Consider the following 18,605-nt stretch of genomic DNA (forward strand, 5'->3'; position numbering starts at 1 on the left):
GGCTTCTATAGGAATTTATTATGTTTCCAGTGGCCGTCAGAAGGCATTACATAAATGGTTACTTAGATGGTGATCCTTCGAGAAAGTCTCCAGATGACAAAACAAAATGCCTTAGCTGATCATAATGCTTTCTTTCCTCAACATTAATAACAAGTCCGGATAGGACTACTCAGATATACAAAACATCCATACTTACAGGACTTTAAAATTACAATAAATACAACCACAGCAAAAGGCTATCATCCAGTTCATATTCTCTTTCCAAACAAGAGCCATATTTTGTCATTCAAATAATTTTTTTTAGAATGTTAATTTCACTGATTTTGTATCTCCCAAACTATCCCTTCTTAGAAACTTCTCAGTAAAATCACAACAGATGGTGATGGGGGGTGAAAGGGAAAGGAAATGTCAGCAAATGCAAAATGGTCCACCTAGGATCAAGAGAGCATGCACGGTTCCAGGCAACTGTTGCCATGGTTTCTGGAATGGTGGAAGGGGAAGAGAGCTGGCAGATGAACAGTGAGGAGAGATCAAGGAAGTGAGAAGGAAACTGGGCTTATTCTGAGATCCTGGCACTTGAGGAAGACAATCCTGATTAAAATTGGTGGAATGTCAAAGTGGGTTTGTGTGTGTTTGTTTATCCAAATAAGCTATGGCTTATATGTGCTACAGAAGAAACAAGAGAAAAGACAAAAGGGGAGAGTAGCCAGAGGAAAACAAAAAAGAGTGAGTGCTGATGCAAGTGGAAGCAAGCTGTGGGCCATACTAGATAAGATGTTGGAGAGTCATGATCAGATGTATCTCTTTAAACTTCTGTCATGAAAGCATTGGCTCCCCACTCCAATCCAATTGGGAGTGAGAAAAAAGAGAAAGGCTTCAAAAGTATGGCATCCTGTGATGTAATGATGTTTCGCTGATCTTCTTGGTTGGGAAGAACTTATATCCTCCAGCATCATCTAGAAGAAGAGATGTCTTTGTATATGCCGACTTTCTCTACCACTTAAGGCAAAATCAAACCGACTTACAATCACCTTCCCTTCCCCACAACAGACACCCTGTGAGGTATGTGAGGCAGAGAGAGCTCTAAGAGAGCTGTGACTAGCCCAAGGTCACCCAGCTGTCTTCATGTGGAGGAGTGGGGAAACCAACCTGACTCACCAGATTAGCATCCGCCGCTCATGTGGAGGAGTGGGAAATCAAACCCGGTTCTCCAGATCAGAGTCCACCGCTCTTAACCACTTCACCATGCTGGCTCTCAGGAGAGAAGGGAGATTTACAATGGTTCCTCCTCTATTTGATGGAGGAAAGTGGTGGGGGTCCCTGTTCTTATTAAAGAAATAGAATATTGTTGTCCTACAGAGCTTAGGTTAGAGGGCATGTAGAAAGCTTGTCCTACTCCTTTACTGCTATAGGGCAGTGGGTCATGACTTTCTTGTAGGCTGATTACAAGTCCAGTGTGGAGGAAGAGAAATGGGTTGAGCTGGGAGAGGAGGCTCGGGAGGGAGGGTCTTGATGGCAAATTTGGGTTTGCTTCTCCCTTATTTGTAAATTGCCCTTACCTGGATGAACCAGGCTTGCCCAATCTCGGAAGCTAAGCAGGGTCATCCCAAAGAAGTCCAAGGTCATTACGCAGAGGCAGGCAATAGCAAACCACCTCTCTTTTTCTCTTGCCTTGAAAACCCTATGGTTCACCATAAGTCAGCTGTGACTTGATGGCACTTTACACACGCAATGTGTGAAATGGCTGAGAAATACATCCCATATATATGCTATATAATTATAAATACTAAACATGAAAAACCATTAGTGTGTTCACTGCTAACTGATGTGAGGTCCCTGTGGTTTAAGATAGAGAGGGGGGAAATTGCACTGAGTTACTTTGCAAGTGGGTTGTGAAAACCACAGCAATTTTAGAAGTGGATTTGAAAAGTATATTAAGTTTCTGTTCAAAAAGTTTGAGAGTCACCTCTGAAGGAAGGTTTTCCTAAAGCTCTGCACTGCTGAGTATCAGGTCTTTTGGAGGCTGCCTGCTCCGTCAAATCCATGCCCCAAGCTTTGAGGAGGTTTGTTACAGCAACAAGGTGAGTGAGGTGTTTGGCTCCTAACGTACAATTTAGGGCTACTTATGGCCATTAGGGTGGAAGAGGAGTGCCTTTGGCTCATGTTATGCTTCTGAGGACCTGGCTTTTCCCCACACTGTTTTGCTGATCTGGATCCCTGCCTGCATCAAAGGTTGCACAGAGATATTTCCAAAAAACACCCCCTTTGCTCTTCTGTGGAAAAGTACCCAAAGACCTGAAATTAACAATTACCCCCTTCTTTACATTCTTGGTGGCTAGGAGCAGGCAAAATATGAAAAACGAACCAAGCATCCTACCATAATGGAGGTGGCTGATTCCAAATGGGTACAGACACCAAGATGTGTGTCTTTCAGATATTATATTGATTCCTGAGATGATGAGATGTTCTGGAATACTCAATGTATTAACCTGATAGGCAATTAACGCACTGCAAAGTCCATGTCCATCCACCCCCGCCCCCATACAATGGACATTGTTCTGGGGGTTTTGTGCAGGCCCAAATTTGGGTTGCCAGCTCCAGGTTGGGACATTCCTGGAGATTTGGTGCTGGAACATGGGGAGGGTGGGGTTTGGGGAGGGGAGGAACCTCAACCAGGGTATAATGCCATAGAGCCCACCATCCAAAGCAGCCATTTTTTTCCAAGGGAACTGATCTATATGGACTGCAAGGCAATTGTAATACCAGGAGAGTTCCAGGCCCACCTGGAAATTGGCAGCCCTACAGATTGGGACTTTCCCCGGAACTGTTTTCCTCACATGAAATAGCCCAGAGGAGGTGCCATTTGTCCACTGGGATGAATTTTCGTGGCCAGGGGTCTCACTCATCTGGGTTTAGGGGTTTTCTTGATCAGGGAGTGTAATTTCTATGCAGGCAGGCTTGATCCGAGCACAAGGTTGTCTCATTTTAGGTACTAAGCACTTATACGGGCTCCGGCTGGACGGACGAAGCCACACTTCAGATGGACAGGTAGAGGGATGAATGAACAGCCAGCCAGGGATAAGAGAAGACCCTGTAGCCAAGCCAGGATGGGCTGCAAAAGACATTTGTGATGCAGGCATGACCTCAAGAGGGGGGGGAAGAGCCCTGAGATTTCCCACCCTGGTGGCTGTCAGAGCAGCTGCTGTTATTCCAACCTGGCCACAGGATCATGCTGATGTTTCTGCTCCATGACATCCCAAGCATCTGCCACTTACTACTGGTCCCTTTGTTTCTGATTGTCACCCGCTGGACCATCCAAACGATAAAAAAATTCTGGGTAAGAGGCAGGCTTTGGATCAGACTCAATTTAGGATGCTGGCTTCGTACATTGAGAAGGATGTGTTATAGAATCCTCCCCCGCCCCAAGAAATTAAGGACTAGTTCCCTCTGCTTGTTTATTTTTTCTACGTGACCAGAAATTCAGATCATGTATTTGGGATCATGGTATTAATTTCAGAGGGACAGCTGTGTTGCAGCACAATTAAACAAAAGTCCAACGGCACCTTAAAGACTAACAACATTTTTCACAAAAGGATGACCTTTCATGAGTCAGGGCTCGCTTCATCAGATGTATGAGGTGTACATCCAAGCAGTTATTTATACTGGAATTTACAGGCAACAGAAAGGCAGGAGTGGGGAGAGTTTACCAATCAAGGAGAAATCGATCCATTTAGAATAGGGGAGGACCACACCTGACAGCTGAAGATGGGCAGAGCAGGATTAACATAAAACCACTAAAGAACCATGTATACTACTCCAAGCTCTTTGCAGAAAGAATGGGACAAAAATATAATCAGTAAATATTGATTTGAAAGATTTATTAGCTGCCTTCCTTACGGAGCTCAAGGAGGCTTACAACATAAATACCAATAGAAATTGGTACATTCCTGTTCATAATCTAGGCTCTGTGTCCTGAACCAGCTGGCATTGGGGAGGGGCTGTGGCTCAGTGGAAGAGCATTGGCTTGGCATGCAAAAGGTCCCTGGTTCAATCCCTGGCATCTCCAGTTAAAAGGACCAGGCAGTAGGTGATGTGAAAGATCTCTGCTTGAGACCCTGGAGAACCACTGTCAGTCTGAGCAGACAATTCTGATCTTGATGGACCAACGGTCTGATTCAGTATAAGGCAGCTTCATGTGTACATTTCCAAACAGTTTTCAAGGGCTGCTCCTTGTATAACACACTGCAGTAGTCAAGCCGATACCTTTTCATCCTGACTTTGGAGAAGGAATAGTTTCTTGGAAATTGTCTTTGTGATGGTATGTTTGCAGGCACGTGTTATCTTGTCCCTTCTCCAGCTTGGACATCATTTGGAACATGTGTGCACACTGTCAGTGTTCGAGAGCATTGTGACTACCAACACTGTGTTGCGGTTAGACTGTCAAACTAGGGTCCAGGAGACACAGGTTCAACTCCATACTTGCCATGGAAGCTTGCTGGGTGACCTTGTGCCAATCACATACTCTCAGCCTAACCTACCTCACAGGGTTGTTGATGTGAGGATTAAACGGAGGACAGGCGAGCAATGCAAGCGATTTTGGGGCCCCACTGGGGAGAAAGGCAGGTTATCAATAAAGTAAGCAAACAAATCAGGAGACAGAGGTCCAGTCCAGTCTCTTTACATGAGGCATTTTCTAATTCTTCTTGGGGGGGGTTTTCTGACAGGTTCCTGGTTCCAAGAAGAAATTGAAGAAGTACTTGACACCATGCCTAAGTAAGCAGCCAGATATGGCCAAATGTACTTCCTCCTTTTTGGCTCATGAGATGGCAGCTGAGATGCTGCTCCGTGCACCCAACCAGGCTCATGTGACTTTCCTGTCTTTCTTTTACAGCATCCTTGCAAGGGACAAAGGACAAAGGCGAAGACCTAGAGAGGTGAGCCGCTCCAAGGCCCTTCCTTTAAAATAAAATAAAAAACACCCAACATCTGCCACTCAGGCCAAGGAAGTTCCCCACCACCACCACCAATGCCTGTTACTTAGATTCTTGCACTGGAGATGCCACAACTGAATCTGGGGCTTTCTTTCTGCATGGAAAGCAAGTGCTGTCCCGTTGAACCACTGCCTCTCTGCAGTAAAGCATAAGATGAGACAGAGGTAGGGTGGGTATTGGGACTGCTCCTTTTTCAGCTGTTGCTCACCAACTCTGGAAGTCCCTCCCTCCAGAGTGGAGAATGGCTGTTTCCCTAAAGATCTTCCAGTCGGGTCTTAAGACCAGCCTTTCCAAAGAGCCTTTGAGTTGGATCAATCAATGGTTCGGCAGGGGGGGGACACACTTTTGAAAAACGGACTTTTATCAATTTTTACTGTATGTGATTGATTTTTACTGTATTGTATTTTATTGGTGCGTGTGTCATAAACCACCTTGGGGACATTTAATTGAATAGGGTTTTGGGGGAGGGGAGAGATTACTATAGCAATAGGAAGAGAAAAATAATTTAGGAGAGGTATTCTGAAACAGCCAGAGGAGAGAAAAACAACAAGGGAAAATCACATGGCACAACAGCACAATGCCAGCACCCTAACATCCCACTCTCTCCATGTTCACTAGATCATCTGAGGACCTGAACCTGGAGTACACTCTGCGTACATTGGACAGGAACATCCAGTATCTCGCATGGCAAATGCAACGCATCACTGGCCCGTAAGGCACATAGGGTTGCCAGCGCCGGGTTGGGAAATAACCTGGAGATGTTGGGGGTGGAGCCTGAGGAGGGCAGGGTTTGTGGAGGGGAGGGACTTCAAGGTATAATGCCATAGAGTCCACCTTCCAAAGCAGCCATTTTCTCCAGGTGAACTGATCTCTGTCACCTGGAGGAGAGTTGTAATCCCAGGAAATCTCCAACCACCACCTAGAGGTTGGCGACTACTACTAGAGCACGTCAGAGGGTCAGGATCCATGCAGGGGGACTGGCAGGGGGGCTCCAGTCGGAAAGAGGCAGGATAGAAATCCAAGAAATGAAATTAAATGCATGCCAAACTGCAAGCTTCTCAGCACCGGGCCAGTAGTAGGCTAGCGGTGACAGAAGCAAAAGTAACGAGTTGGAGGTCTGAATATGTTAAACCGTCTTGACAATTGGTCCATCCATAGGCCAAAATTGTCGGTTCTCACCAGCAGCGGCTTTCCATGTTCTATGGCAGAATCTTTCCCAGCCCTGCTACCTGAGTTCCGTTTAAGTGGAGATACCAAGAAACTGCTGCTATAGTATAGAAGTGGCATAAAAACATCCTGGGATAGGACTATTTCCACACTGGTAAATTCTCGCATGGTTTACTCTAGTATTTACAGCAAGTAGATTAGCCCACACCTAACAAAGCCAGGACTCCTTGCTCCTGTTTGCAGCTCAGTTTTCAGGCGAGTTTGGAATTGGTGTTAGCACAAGCAAAGATGATTTGGACAAGGATTTTCCTACGCTAGTGTGGATCCAGCAGTAATTTCTGCTGACGGGAGGGATTTCCATCAGTGGAATGGGACTTTGTTACCTCTCCTGTCCTGCTGCAGCCTGAAATGTTGTCCAAAATGCTGCTTCTGAAATACAGGGTACTTCCAGGAACAGCTTATGGAGCAAGTTGGAAATCTGCAGTGGAAGGGGGGAATTGGTGAATGTTCTCTCACCACCCACCCCAGCAATAGCCCAGTTTATCTTGAGCTCGTTGGGACTTGGGAGCTAAGCAGAGTCAGCCATGGTTAGTACTTGGACGGGAGCCCATCAAGGAAGACCAGGGTTGCTAGGCAGAGGAAGGCAAAGGCAAACCACCTCTGCTTGTCTCTTGCCTGGAATGCCCCATAGATGGGATTGCCCTGAGTCGGTTGCAACTCAACAGCACCTTCTTCTTCCATTAGCAGAAATTCGACCATTGGATCTGCCTCTTCCACCACCATACTGACTATTGTTTTTATACTAATGCCAAAATTGCATCTGCACACATGCACCTCTTCACAAAGCCCTTTCCCTCCTGACTCTGCTCATGCCTGACTATTTTACAGCCTTTTACAGCAATATAATCTCAAGCCCATTATCCCCTTTTAATAATTTTGCACCCTCTAGCAAACTCAAACAGAAGCATGTCAGGTTCTGCACAAATGTGGTATAATACCAAAAGCCCATTAAGCAGATCTCTCCTTAAAAAATGGCTCCATTCTTATAGGAGGAAGCACACAGGTACAGACTGTATAGATGTCTAATATGTCTAATGTATAGATGTCCAGTATGTTCTAATGGACAGAGTGCTGGACTTGTTCTAGGGAGACCCTGTATTTGAACCCCTGCTCAGATGTGAAACTGGCTGACACGGCCATCTCTAAATAGAATTACACTCTGGTTTAACTCTGCTTAGGATGGCCCTGTGAGTAACTTGAACCCACCACTGTTTATTACCGTAGCCATGCTGAGTTTCAGAAGCAGACTGAAATTCCTTTGCTGCTTTCTGAGTCCCTCCAAAAGACAAGACCTGCATCACAGCCAAATCATACCCATCTCTACCTTTAAGCTGGGGCAGGCACCACAAATGCATTTGACAAAATAACATATACACTTGCAGCTAGGCAAGCACATACGTGAATGCACCTGTTTGCAATGCAAATATATGCTTTGAGCAGACTGGTACCCAGACAGATAACACTGGTCATTAAACAGCATTGGTTTCCTTAAAAGCAAACTTGGAGGCCTCCTTCCCAAGGTTTTTCTTTTCAACCAGCTGCAGACCTTGTCTTCTGATTCCCAAACTGTTCCCCCACACCTATTTGTGTCCCACTGGCAAAGTACACCCTGCAGGTAGGAAATTCCCTTTCAGAAAACATCCTCAGCTGTTAGCTCTCATTGAGGAAATATGAGCTGATCTTCCTGAACTATCAACAAGCACTCAGCTGAAGAAAGGAGGATTCAATAACATTCTTTACTCCACCATCTCACTGCTTTATAACAACACAGCAGAACAAGAAATGTTGTTAAGTGACCACCTTTTGTTACGAACTACGATCTGCCTCTAAACCATATCTGGAATTTAAATCAGTAAGAATGTTCCTTCATGCAGTGTGAAGGGTACCCCTGTTGTGTGTTGCAAGAATAAAGGTAGCTGGAAAATTTCAGATAGGTAGCCATAGTCTGTAGCAGCAAAAGAGTCCAGTACTTGTCCTTCGGAAGCACTTGGGAGTCCAGCAGCGCCTTCAAGACAAACAAAATGTATTCTAGCATAACCTTTTCTGAGTAGAAGCTTACCTGACTGATGAATCTTTATGCTGGAGCACATGTTGTTGGCCTTTAAAGTGCCATTGGACTCCTGTTTTATTTTTTTTATAGCTGCTAAAATAAACCAGAGCCTTGTGGTTACCTTGAAGACATTTTTTTTTAAATTCCAACATAAGCTTTTGTAGATTCGAACTCACTTCTCCAGCAAGCTAAACATCATAGTGCCTGAAGAAATGGGCTGAAGTCCACAAGAGTTTATGCTGGAATAAATTGTTGTTCATCTTAAGGTGCCACAAAACAGTAGACTATTCAAAGGGACAATAGACTGACTCAGAGGAAGGCAGCTTCTTTTGTATATTGGTTAATGTCTTTAAAAGGATTGGCCCCTCCCCCAAAAAAATTTGACCCCCCCCTTTTTTGCGCTCTCATAGAATCATGGCACATGTGTACCCCTGAACATATTAGGAGACTAGGATGCTGGGCTACGGTACTTAAAGAGCAATCCTAAACCTCTTTTAAGAAGAGGCTAGATGGCCATCTGTCAGCAGTGCTGATTCTATGACCGTAGGCAGATCATGGGAGGGCACCTTGGGCATCTTCTGGGCATGGAGTATGGGTCACTGGGGTTTGGGGGGGAGGTAGTTTGGAATTTCCTGCATTGTGCAGGGGGTTGGACTAGATGACCCTGGTGGGCACTTCCAACTCTATGATTCTATGACTCTACTTTGAAGTAAGCGCCACTTGATTCAATTGGGCTTAGTCCCTGGAAAGTGTTATTGGGCTTGCAGTTGGGGCCAACACACAAGGATTGTCCTAATGCCTTTTCTTTTGACATTTCCTCCCTCCTCCCCAAACCTGCCCAGGTCTGCAGACTCTTCTGCATCCAACAGCTCTGTGGAGAGCGTCGTTTCACTCTGGAGTTGGACCCATTCATCAGCAGATAGCCGGTCTAGAACACCTCCTTCCCCGGTGCCTGCCACTCTGGAAGAAGATGTTCAGAGTGAGCAGCAACAGCAGCATCTCATCAGACCCCCCGGGGCTGGGTTCCAGCAAGCCCGCCTAGAGGCCCTGTCTCATCGCAAGGTCAATTTCAACATACGTCAAAAGCAACTTGAGGAGCTGTGGGGAGGACCTACGCCCCACATGGAGTCTCTGACCAGACTGATCCCCTTGGCCCCTAAATTGCATCCAGCAACCAAAAGGACCAATCCCAACCCGCAGATTAGAGGGACCAGGATCCTGAGCTACAAGGAGCAGGAGCTGCTCAACTGGCACATCCAGAAGAAACACCAGGAGGAGGAAGCAGGACCCGTGCAACTGGCCCTGGCCGCCACCGGGGCACTTCCTGGCAATGACAGAACTCAGGCAGGTGGGATGATGCATTGGGTGACCCAGCAGCCACGTCCGGGTCAGGGGATATACAGCCACACACCCCCTCAAAGCGTCGCACAAGGCCGTCGCACACCTCCCAAGTCCCCTCGCACACAAAGTCCAGGTCCCTGTGCACGGCCAATGATACCTCCTCCAGAAGACTTGCCACCTTCCGCCATACTCATCTGCAAGGACAATATCCACAGCAATGCCCATGAATCTGTGGAAGTCAAGGTGAGAGGCAGGGCCCCCAAGGAGGAATGGGTGGGAAAGCTCTCCGTGGTAGGGCGTAGCAAGAGCCCCACATTGAGAGAATCTGGGAGACCCGGAACCCCCAAGGAGAAAAAGAAGGACAGTCACAGCCCTGCCAGGAGACCTGGGTCTCCCAAGGAAGATCTCAGCAGGGTGGAAACAGCGGGCAGTCCCAAGGACAAGCAAGCGGAGGTCAAGGTCAGTGGGAGGAAAGACCAGAGATTCCACACCTTGAGCTGGACTAACATGCCTGATTTCCAGAAACCAAGTCTGGCCCAGGAACAACCTGCCCAGCCGAAGTTCTTGGACCCCTCTTTTATGTGCCAGAACCAACTAGAGTTGCCCTGCATTGCGGCAGCGCTAGAAGAACAGAAGCAGAAAAGCTGCCCGTTTGCCCAACCCCCTCTGTGTCCCACTGCGAGAACTCCTAAGCCCCTGTGCTTGGCCCACTCCATCGTACAGTCCTTGGACACTGAGCAAGCCATGCGGGACCTGCAAACACACCTGGCCAAAGGGCTCAGCCAACCAAGTGTGGAGTACCCCCTGTGCCTGCTGTGTGGTCGCTGCACCCCATATTGCCCCCACCCCCGTACGCAGCACAGCCCCAGCCTCCTGGTCTACCCCCGGCTGGATGTGCAGGATGGTGGTGCATATATGACCCTCGGCTTCCTCCTTAAGATCAAGAGGTCTGAAGCCGACCAATGGGGGTTGACGCAAGGAACAGATGTGCTCAAGGCACCCAGCGACAAAGAACGCCCCTCAAAGAGAGAGAAGAGTAGGCGCACAGAAAGAGTCATGCTGCATAGAAAGAGCCAAGTCCGTGCAGCCGGACCCAGACCCCAAGACCCCGAGACCCCAGATATGTCATCTCAGGTTGCTAGGAAGCATTTCCCAGAGAGTGGTGACCGGAAGACCAGAAATCCAGTGGTTACTCCTCAGGTTGCGCGGGTTACTGCAACCACCCCAACATCTGCAACCCCACAAACTCCTAAAACGCAGTTCCAACCACCGCCTGGCCGGCCGCCCCGACCAACTGCCAGGGCGCCCCCGACTACTGCCAGGCCGCCCCAACCAACTGCCAGGCAGCCCCGACCAACTGCCAGGCCGCCCCGACCTACTGCCAGGCCGCCCCGACCTACTGCCAGGCCGCCCCCGACTACTGCCAGGCCGCCCCCGACTACTGCCAGGCCGCCCCCGACTACTGCCAGGCCGCCCCCGACTACTGCCAGGCCGCCCCCGACTACTGCCAGGCCGCCCCCGACTACTGCCAGGCCGCCCCTGACTACTGCCAGGCAGCCCCCGACTACTGCCAGGCCGCCCCCACCTGCCAGGCCGCCCCCACCTGCCAGGCCACCTGCCAGGCCACCCCCACCAGCTCGAAGGCAAGTCCCTCCTAAGACTCCTGAAAACCCCCCCTCCATTCTGAAACAGCTGCTCTCCACCATCAAGCACATTTGGGCCAAGGTGCGAAAGGAAGCAGAGAAGAAGTGCCCTGAGTTGTGTTCCAAGACGTTATCCCCTGAGAAAACCCCTCCCTCCAAGAAGCCAGGCACTCCCCCATCTGCCCGTGTTGCCCCTGAGCCCCGTAAAAAACCAGGGGCTCTTGCACTTGAGTACCCCGCCTCTGGGGCCCAAACGAAAGGAGACGTTTCAAACGCCAGGCAAGCCTCTCCTTTGCTCGCCAGCAAACAAGACGCTTCTCGCAGCAAATCAGCCTCTCCTCGGACCTCCCCAAAAGTGGGAACCCCTACAGCAAAAAAAGCTTCTTTTGCCAAGCGTACACCCACAACGGACCGCAAGGGGCGATCCCCGCATTTTAAAGAGCCAGATTCACCTCGAGTCTCCAGGAGAGGATCCAGTAGTCATAAAAAGCCTGCTTCTCCTAGAACGCCAAAGAAATCCCCCAGTTTAGTAAGGAAGTCTGCCTCCAGGACAAGAATCCCCAAGGCTGTCTGACACCTGGACTCTGACTAGAATGCCTGTCTTGCTCACCATTGGGGAGCTTTCTCCTGCGAGGACTTATCGCTGCCCGACATCCACTTTCACTGCTGGGACACAGCAGGTCTGTGTTGTTTTTGTTTCCCGGCTGCAAATAAATTGGCTGGACTCTTATGTCGCTCTGTCATTAGTCCTAGGAGGATGGTCAGCCTGTTCCCAACTCACTCAGAAAGTCTAGGGAGAGGGGGCTATGAATTAGTGGTTCTTTCCTCCCAGCTCCTTCAGGAAGGTTTGAAAGTTTCAAAATGTCACCCCAAGGAAAGGGATGAACTAGTCAAGGAGGGAGGGAGGCTGGATGGAGATATAGACATGGAGGAAGATGGTGGCCAGGGAAGCTGCCTGTTCCATCCGAAGTAGAGATAGACCTTTGTCAGTCCTTTAAATAGGTTTAGAAGGGTGTACACTTTGCTTAGCGTGGTGGTCCCCAACCTTTCTGAGCCTGTGGGTTATTCAGGCTGCATTCCACGAAAGCTCTTGTCAAAAGGTGATGCACACTGAAACAAAATAATCCCATCTTCAAGTATTTGGTAACGGGGTCCGAACTTGCTGTGACTGAAAGGGAAAGAGACCTTGGGGTTGTAGTGGACAGCTCAATGACAGTGTCAACCAGGGGTGCAGCAGCAGTGAAAAAGGCAGACTCTGTGCTGGGAATTATTAAAAAAGGGAAAGACAATAAAATGGCTAACATTATAACGCCCTTTTATAGATCTATATCATGACCTGGATAGGCCAAGTTAGCTTCATTTCGTCAGTTTTTGGAAGCTAAGCAGGATCAGCCCTGGTCATTATTTGGTTGGGAAACAATCAGTGAATACCAGGGTTGCTACGCAGAGGCAGGCAATGGCAAAACCACCTCTGAATATCTCTTGCCTTGAAAACTCGACAGGGTTGCCATACAGTGACTGTGATGATGGGGAGGTGGGGGACAGATCTACAGTGCAGCCTCATTTGAAACACTGTGTGCACTTCCGGTCATCATATCTCAAAAAGGACATTGCCGAGGTGGAGAAAGTACAGTAGAGAGCAACCAAGATGATTAAGGGTTGGAGCACTTTTCCTGTGAGGAAAGGCTGAAAAGTCCAGCTGGGACTTTTCGGTTTAGAAAATAAGAAAATGGGGCAGAGGGGATGATAAAGGTTTATAAAAATTGTGTATGGGGTGGAGAGAGTGGACAAAGAGAACTTTTTCTCCCTCTCCCAAAATACTAGCGCTTGAGGATATCCAATGAAGAATAGAAATATTTCTTTACACAAATTAAAATGTGGAATTCATTGGCAGAGGTTGTAGTGATGGCCACAAGCATCTATGGCTTTAAAAGGAAATTAATGAGGGATATGTCTATCAGTAGCTACTAGCCATGGTGACTAAAGAAAACCCTCCACATTCAGAGGCAGTAAACTTCTGAATCTAGGGTTGCCAGGTCCCTATTTGCCACTGGTAGGAGGTTTTTGGGGCAGAGCCTGAGGAGGGCGGGGTTTGGGGAGGGGAGGGACTTCAATGCCATAGAGTCCCATTGCCAAAGCGGCCATTTCCTCCAGGTGAATGGATCTCTATCGGCTGGGGATCAGTTGTAATAGCAGGAGATCTTCTGCTATTACCTGGAGGTTATTATAATAAATGGCAGCACGTGGCTTCAAAGGTAATATAATGTGTAATATACCAACTGGAAAAGAAAACAATATTATAGAATATAATAAGCTCAATGGGCTTTAAAAAAAACAACCAGGAGATGTTATTTATCTCTGCATTATGAAAAACTTTAAATGCCTGTTTCCATGCATTAACCCTCTATTAAAAGGACAGGGTATTTTTCTCCAGCCCTGTTGGCAACTCTGAACATAAATTGCATCCTTCCATATCTTGTCCCTTTGACAGCTTTCATTGTAATCCTAAACATGCATATTCAGAAATAAATCCCACTGAGGTCAAACTCGCCTCATCTTAACAAAGGCTGCAGTCCTAAACACCCTTTGTTAAATGTTACCATGCTATCTAAAATGTCTCCTTTTCGGGTTTAAAAAGAGCCTATTTCCCAAGTGTATCTAGGATGCCCCTAGCCATGGTTACTCAGAAGTAAGTCCCACTGCCTCTGATGGAATTTATTGTAAAGTAAATTGTGCTGCAATCTGATGCATACTCACTAGGTTGAAGATCTGGTGACCTGAATCCATGCCTTGGTAACATTGAGACTGGACTTCTGTAATGCACTCTATATAGTACTCCTCTCAAAGTCAATTTGAAGACTCCAGTTATTTCAAAACACTGCAGCTAAATATTGTCGAAGGCTTTCACGGTCAGAGTTCATTGGTTCTTGTGGGTTATCCGGGCTGTGTAACCGTGGTCTTGGTATTTTCTTTCCTGACGTTTCGCCAGCAGCTGTGGCAGGCATCTTCAGAGGAGTAACACTGAAGGACAGTGTCTCTAAGTTATGCAGCTAAGTTATTATCAGGAGCCAGGCGGAACATGCATATCACTACCATTCTGTAGTCACTCCATTGGCCACCAATCAAGGCTCAATTCAAGGTATTGACTATCACATACAAAGCCCTTCATGGCCTGGGTCCCTCTGTCTGGAGGACCACCTCTCTCCCTACACTCTGCCACAAAAGCATTGCTCATCTTACCAGGGCTTTCTGCAGGTACCATCCCACAAATGGGCAAAATTTGTGGCCTACACTACTGCATTACTGCCTATTGCTGTATGTATGCTCCACACTGGGTAGTTTCTACATCATGTCTAAAAGCTTATGCTTTGTTTCAGTTCTGCTGAGATTTTTGTAGTCCAAACTCTATTGCACTTGATTTACACAATGTAATCTTCCTTACGTCTCAGAGAGAAACATGGGTTATAAATTACCAAATTAAAAAAAACGAATAAAGAAAAATCAGTGGGACTGACTTCCAAATAAAGAAGCAGAAAGTCATGCTATTAATCATATGCATTTCAAGCATCATGACAACTCCACTCACTGGGATTCAGTTTGAATGCACGCGGGGACTAAGAGCATAAGTGACTTGTGGACCGCATTGGCGTTGCAACCTGGAATGACTACAAGACTACTGCAGGCAGTAAGTCTGCGATGACTTACAGCTCAGGCGCACGAACGAACCGCGCTGCCCCGCAAATACGACACACGGCCCATACTTCCTTTTATCAGTTTTGAATCTCTCACCCTCCAGCTTCAGCAGATGACCCCATGTTCTAGTATGATGAGAGAGGGAGAAAAGCTTCTCCCTGCCCACTCCCTCCACACCATGCAAAATTTTATAGACCTCTATCATGTCTCCCCTTAACCGCCTTCTTTCCAAGCTAAACAGCCCTAAGTGTTTTAACCGCTCCTCATAGGGCAGTTGCTCTAGTCCCCTAATCATTTTACTGGCTCTTTTCTGCACCTCCTCAAACTCTGCAATATCATTTGTTAGGTGTGTTGACCAGAACTGTACACCTTAGAGACCAAGAAGATTTTCAGGGTATAAACTTTCAAGAGTCAAAACTCCAGCGCATTGACTCTCGAAAGCTTATACCCCCAAAATCATGTTGGTCTCTTATGTGCTACTGGACTAGAATCTAAGGAAAGTCTGGGCCTAAGAAAAGCATGGCTGTTGGACTCTGCCACTTGCAAGCTGTTAGCATTCTTGAGAGCTCTGTTGTTCTCTGTACCTTGTACAACTCATGTGTTGTCAAAAGGAGATGTTTGTTAAAGGACCCAGAAACCCAAACCATCTCAAAACTACAATTCCCACAAAACGTAGCGCAACTCTTCGCTCTCCCCGCCTTTTCAAACTCTACAGGGAGACACCGCCCTTTTCCGGAGTATCTTATGATTTCGTTGGCTCATAGCCTTCTTGACACAACGACTGTGATTTTCTATTGGTCCAGAATCAGCTAAGGCGGGCTTATTTATTTTTCCCCTTCAACTTGGCATGAGGAGACCAACCTTGGCTATTAAAGCAGCCAATGGCAGTTGAGAACCCCCGGAATCAACCTCAACATCGACCAATAGGAGCAGGCGAGGCTCCTCGCGCGCGCGGCGGAGATTCGAAAGGTGCGAGAGAAGCCAGGCGTCAGCTGAGGCGGTTGGCGGGGAAGCCGGACCCTTTGCGGCTTCTTTTCCTCTCTGAGGTAATGGACCCTTTTTTCCCCCTTCCCTATGGAAGGAAAATGTTAATGTCACGAGCTAAACGGCGGTGGTGGGAGGAAGAAGCTCCTTTGGCTTCATGACACGAGGAGGTGAAAACTGGAAGCTCGGTTTCAGGAGTTAACGAACCAGTCGGGGCCTGTGGCAGTTTAACGGGCTAAAAAAGAGCACGAGAGGAGGCGCGATCCCCCACCTCGCCAATTCAGAAGTAGGCCAGAGGCACACGAAAATGCCTCCTTGCGCGTAGAGAACTAGCAAGCCAGGAAGGAGGCTGGTCATTTTTGATACATGCCACCGCTGCTGCAAGACTGGTTTGTGCAATGAAATGGAAAACTTCTGAGATACCAGACAAGACCGTTTGGAATCGATAAAATGAAGGGACTGGCCGAAATGGCAAAATTAACTGCATTAATAAATCAAAAAGAAAATGCTGAATTTTTGGGAGAGTGGGAGGCGTGGACAACATATTGTCCAACTGAACTTAAATTGGGAAATATCAAGGGATATGAATTGATCTAATTCACAATGTTAGGAGTAATTAAATTACCAAAGTTAAAAAAATCTATTGTAGGATTGACAGATTTGCTTTATTATAATGAATTAGAACTGAATACAAAGAGAGAAACATGGATATTAAGTGGACTGAGGAGGGGAGAGGGGAAGTTAAATATATATACTTGCTTAGAGAGAAGATAGAAATCTTTTATATTATGTATTTTGTGAATTGAAAAATAATTAAGATTGTAAACCAATTTGAAAATAATAAAAAATTCTTAAAAAAAAAAAAAAAGGGAAGGAGGCTGGGCCAGTACACATCTTGCTCGCTTTCTACGTGCGGGAAGGCCCATAGTTGCCTCAGTTCCCCCCTCCACCCCCATGTACATACAGGCTCGGATGCGTTTTAAGTTAAGTGAGGAGAGAAATAAGCATTTAAGCCATTTATGCAGCCCGATCTCAGTCAGCCTCCTGCGGCTTGAAGTGGTGCAATCCTAGGTAAAGCCTGCTTGCCTCGACTGTGTATATCTGCCACAGGAGACTGGAGGCAAAAGTTAGAGAACATCGAGGAAACCTTCCCCAAATGCTATTCAGTATTCTGATGAAAAACTACTTGTTTCGGTGGGGCTTCACTGGGCAGAAAGTCCTGCTAACTTTTAAGGGTCCCTGGACAGTAACTGTTAGCAAGGATTGATGGGATTGGGCCTTTGGGCAAAAAGCCAAGCTTTTTGAGGCTGTGGGCACCTTTGGAGTTTTGAGAGGAGGTGGTGAGCACCACCCAAAATGGCTGCCACGGGCAGTGGAGACACACATGTCACCTTCCTACTTGCTTTGCAAAAGAATCTCAGAAGGGGAATAGTGAATGGAGGAGGAGTAAAAAGAATGAAAGCCTGAAGAGTAAATAGACCCACACACTAACTAAGGAAAGTGTGGGTGCCTACTAGTCTTGATGATCCTACAGTGGCTATGGCTGCTTTTACGGGTATAGAAAACCCTTTCATTTTTATGAAGGCAGCTAGTAGCAAGATCTGCCTTACAATTGCCCTGCCTACTTTCAAAAAAGTTTGATAGGTGCCATAGAAAGGTGGGTGGGTTCCACACTGGGGATCCTTGTTTTAGGGCCAAAGCTAACATGGCATTTGTTTATTTTAAAATAACTGGCTGTGGGTGTTTCCTCCATGGGTGCTAGTTGTTACAAGATGGTCTCCAGTGCTGTCAGAGTTTGGAAATATCAGCTTAAAGGAGCAGGTGGTTATGTGTGAAGAAAAAGTTGCCTGACAGTTTGGAAGAGAGAGTTTTGAGTTTGCTGGAAGCTGAACCAGTGTGGTGTAGTGTCAGGCTAGGATTTGGGAGAGCTAGGTTCAAATCTGTACTCTGCCATGGAAGCTTGCTCCGTGACCTTGGGCCAGTCACACACTTTTAGCCTATTTCCTCAAAAGAGTACAGGTGAAAGGAAGCAATTCACCAACTTTCTCTCATGGGCTACTAAAGGCCCCATGAAAGTACTCTGCTTTTCAGAGACTCCAAACCTGCTCACGGTTAGGGCCTTCCTAACATCCTCAGGAAGCCTGTTCCACAGCACAGGTGCAACCTCAGAGAAACTGCAAGTCCAAACAATGGCATTTCTTACTGACCTAAGTGGAAGAACTACCAGTAATAGTTTCTATGTATATAACAACATTCTGGACTAGGGCCATAATAAATATTTACTTACATACCAGTGATAGTTGAAGCCACCTTGTGGGAACAGATGGGTAGAGGTGGTCTTACAGAATTGAGGCTCCCAAAACTGTCCAGTTAACTCACAATGCGTAAACAAGAAAGTGTGTCTAGATGGGTACAGCTGGACCTACTACAAAGCTACTATGGTCTGAACAGCTGTGCCTGCTTCTTCTCCAGAAGCCCTGGTGTTGGAAGCTTGCCCAGCCCTGAGCTAGGCCACAATCCTAGCCTCACATCTCCTAGCCAGACATCCAGTCACACTCCATACCTGGTGTCCAAACTCGCCTACTTCATAAGATTATTGTGAGGATAAAATGGAAGAGGAGAGAATGATGTATGTAACTTTGGATTCCTGTTGGGGAGAAAGGTGAGATATAAATG

The 18,605-nt window shown here is 47.1% G+C and overlaps 2 protein-coding genes across 2 annotated transcripts in view; one reads left to right on the forward strand and one right to left on the reverse strand.

Moving 5' to 3' along the window:
• Positions 1–18,605, reverse strand: part of CCDC25 (coiled-coil domain containing 25) — a 103,937-nt gene that overhangs the window by 16,547 nt on the left and 68,785 nt on the right. The window lies entirely within an intron of this gene.
• Positions 474–11,826, forward strand: LOC130480789 (serine/arginine repetitive matrix protein 1-like). Its single transcript, XM_056853412.1, has 5 exons — positions 474–519; positions 4,892–4,934; positions 5,610–5,702; positions 9,111–10,892; positions 11,184–11,826. The coding sequence occupies exons 1-5, from the start codon at positions 474–476 to the stop codon at positions 11,824–11,826; spliced, it is 2,607 nt and encodes an 868-aa protein (XP_056709390.1).

Source organism: Euleptes europaea, chromosome 7 (genome assembly GCF_029931775.1).
Source record: "Euleptes europaea isolate rEulEur1 chromosome 7, rEulEur1.hap1, whole genome shotgun sequence".
In the NCBI taxonomy this organism is placed as follows: Eukaryota; Metazoa; Chordata; class Lepidosauria; order Squamata; family Sphaerodactylidae; genus Euleptes; species Euleptes europaea.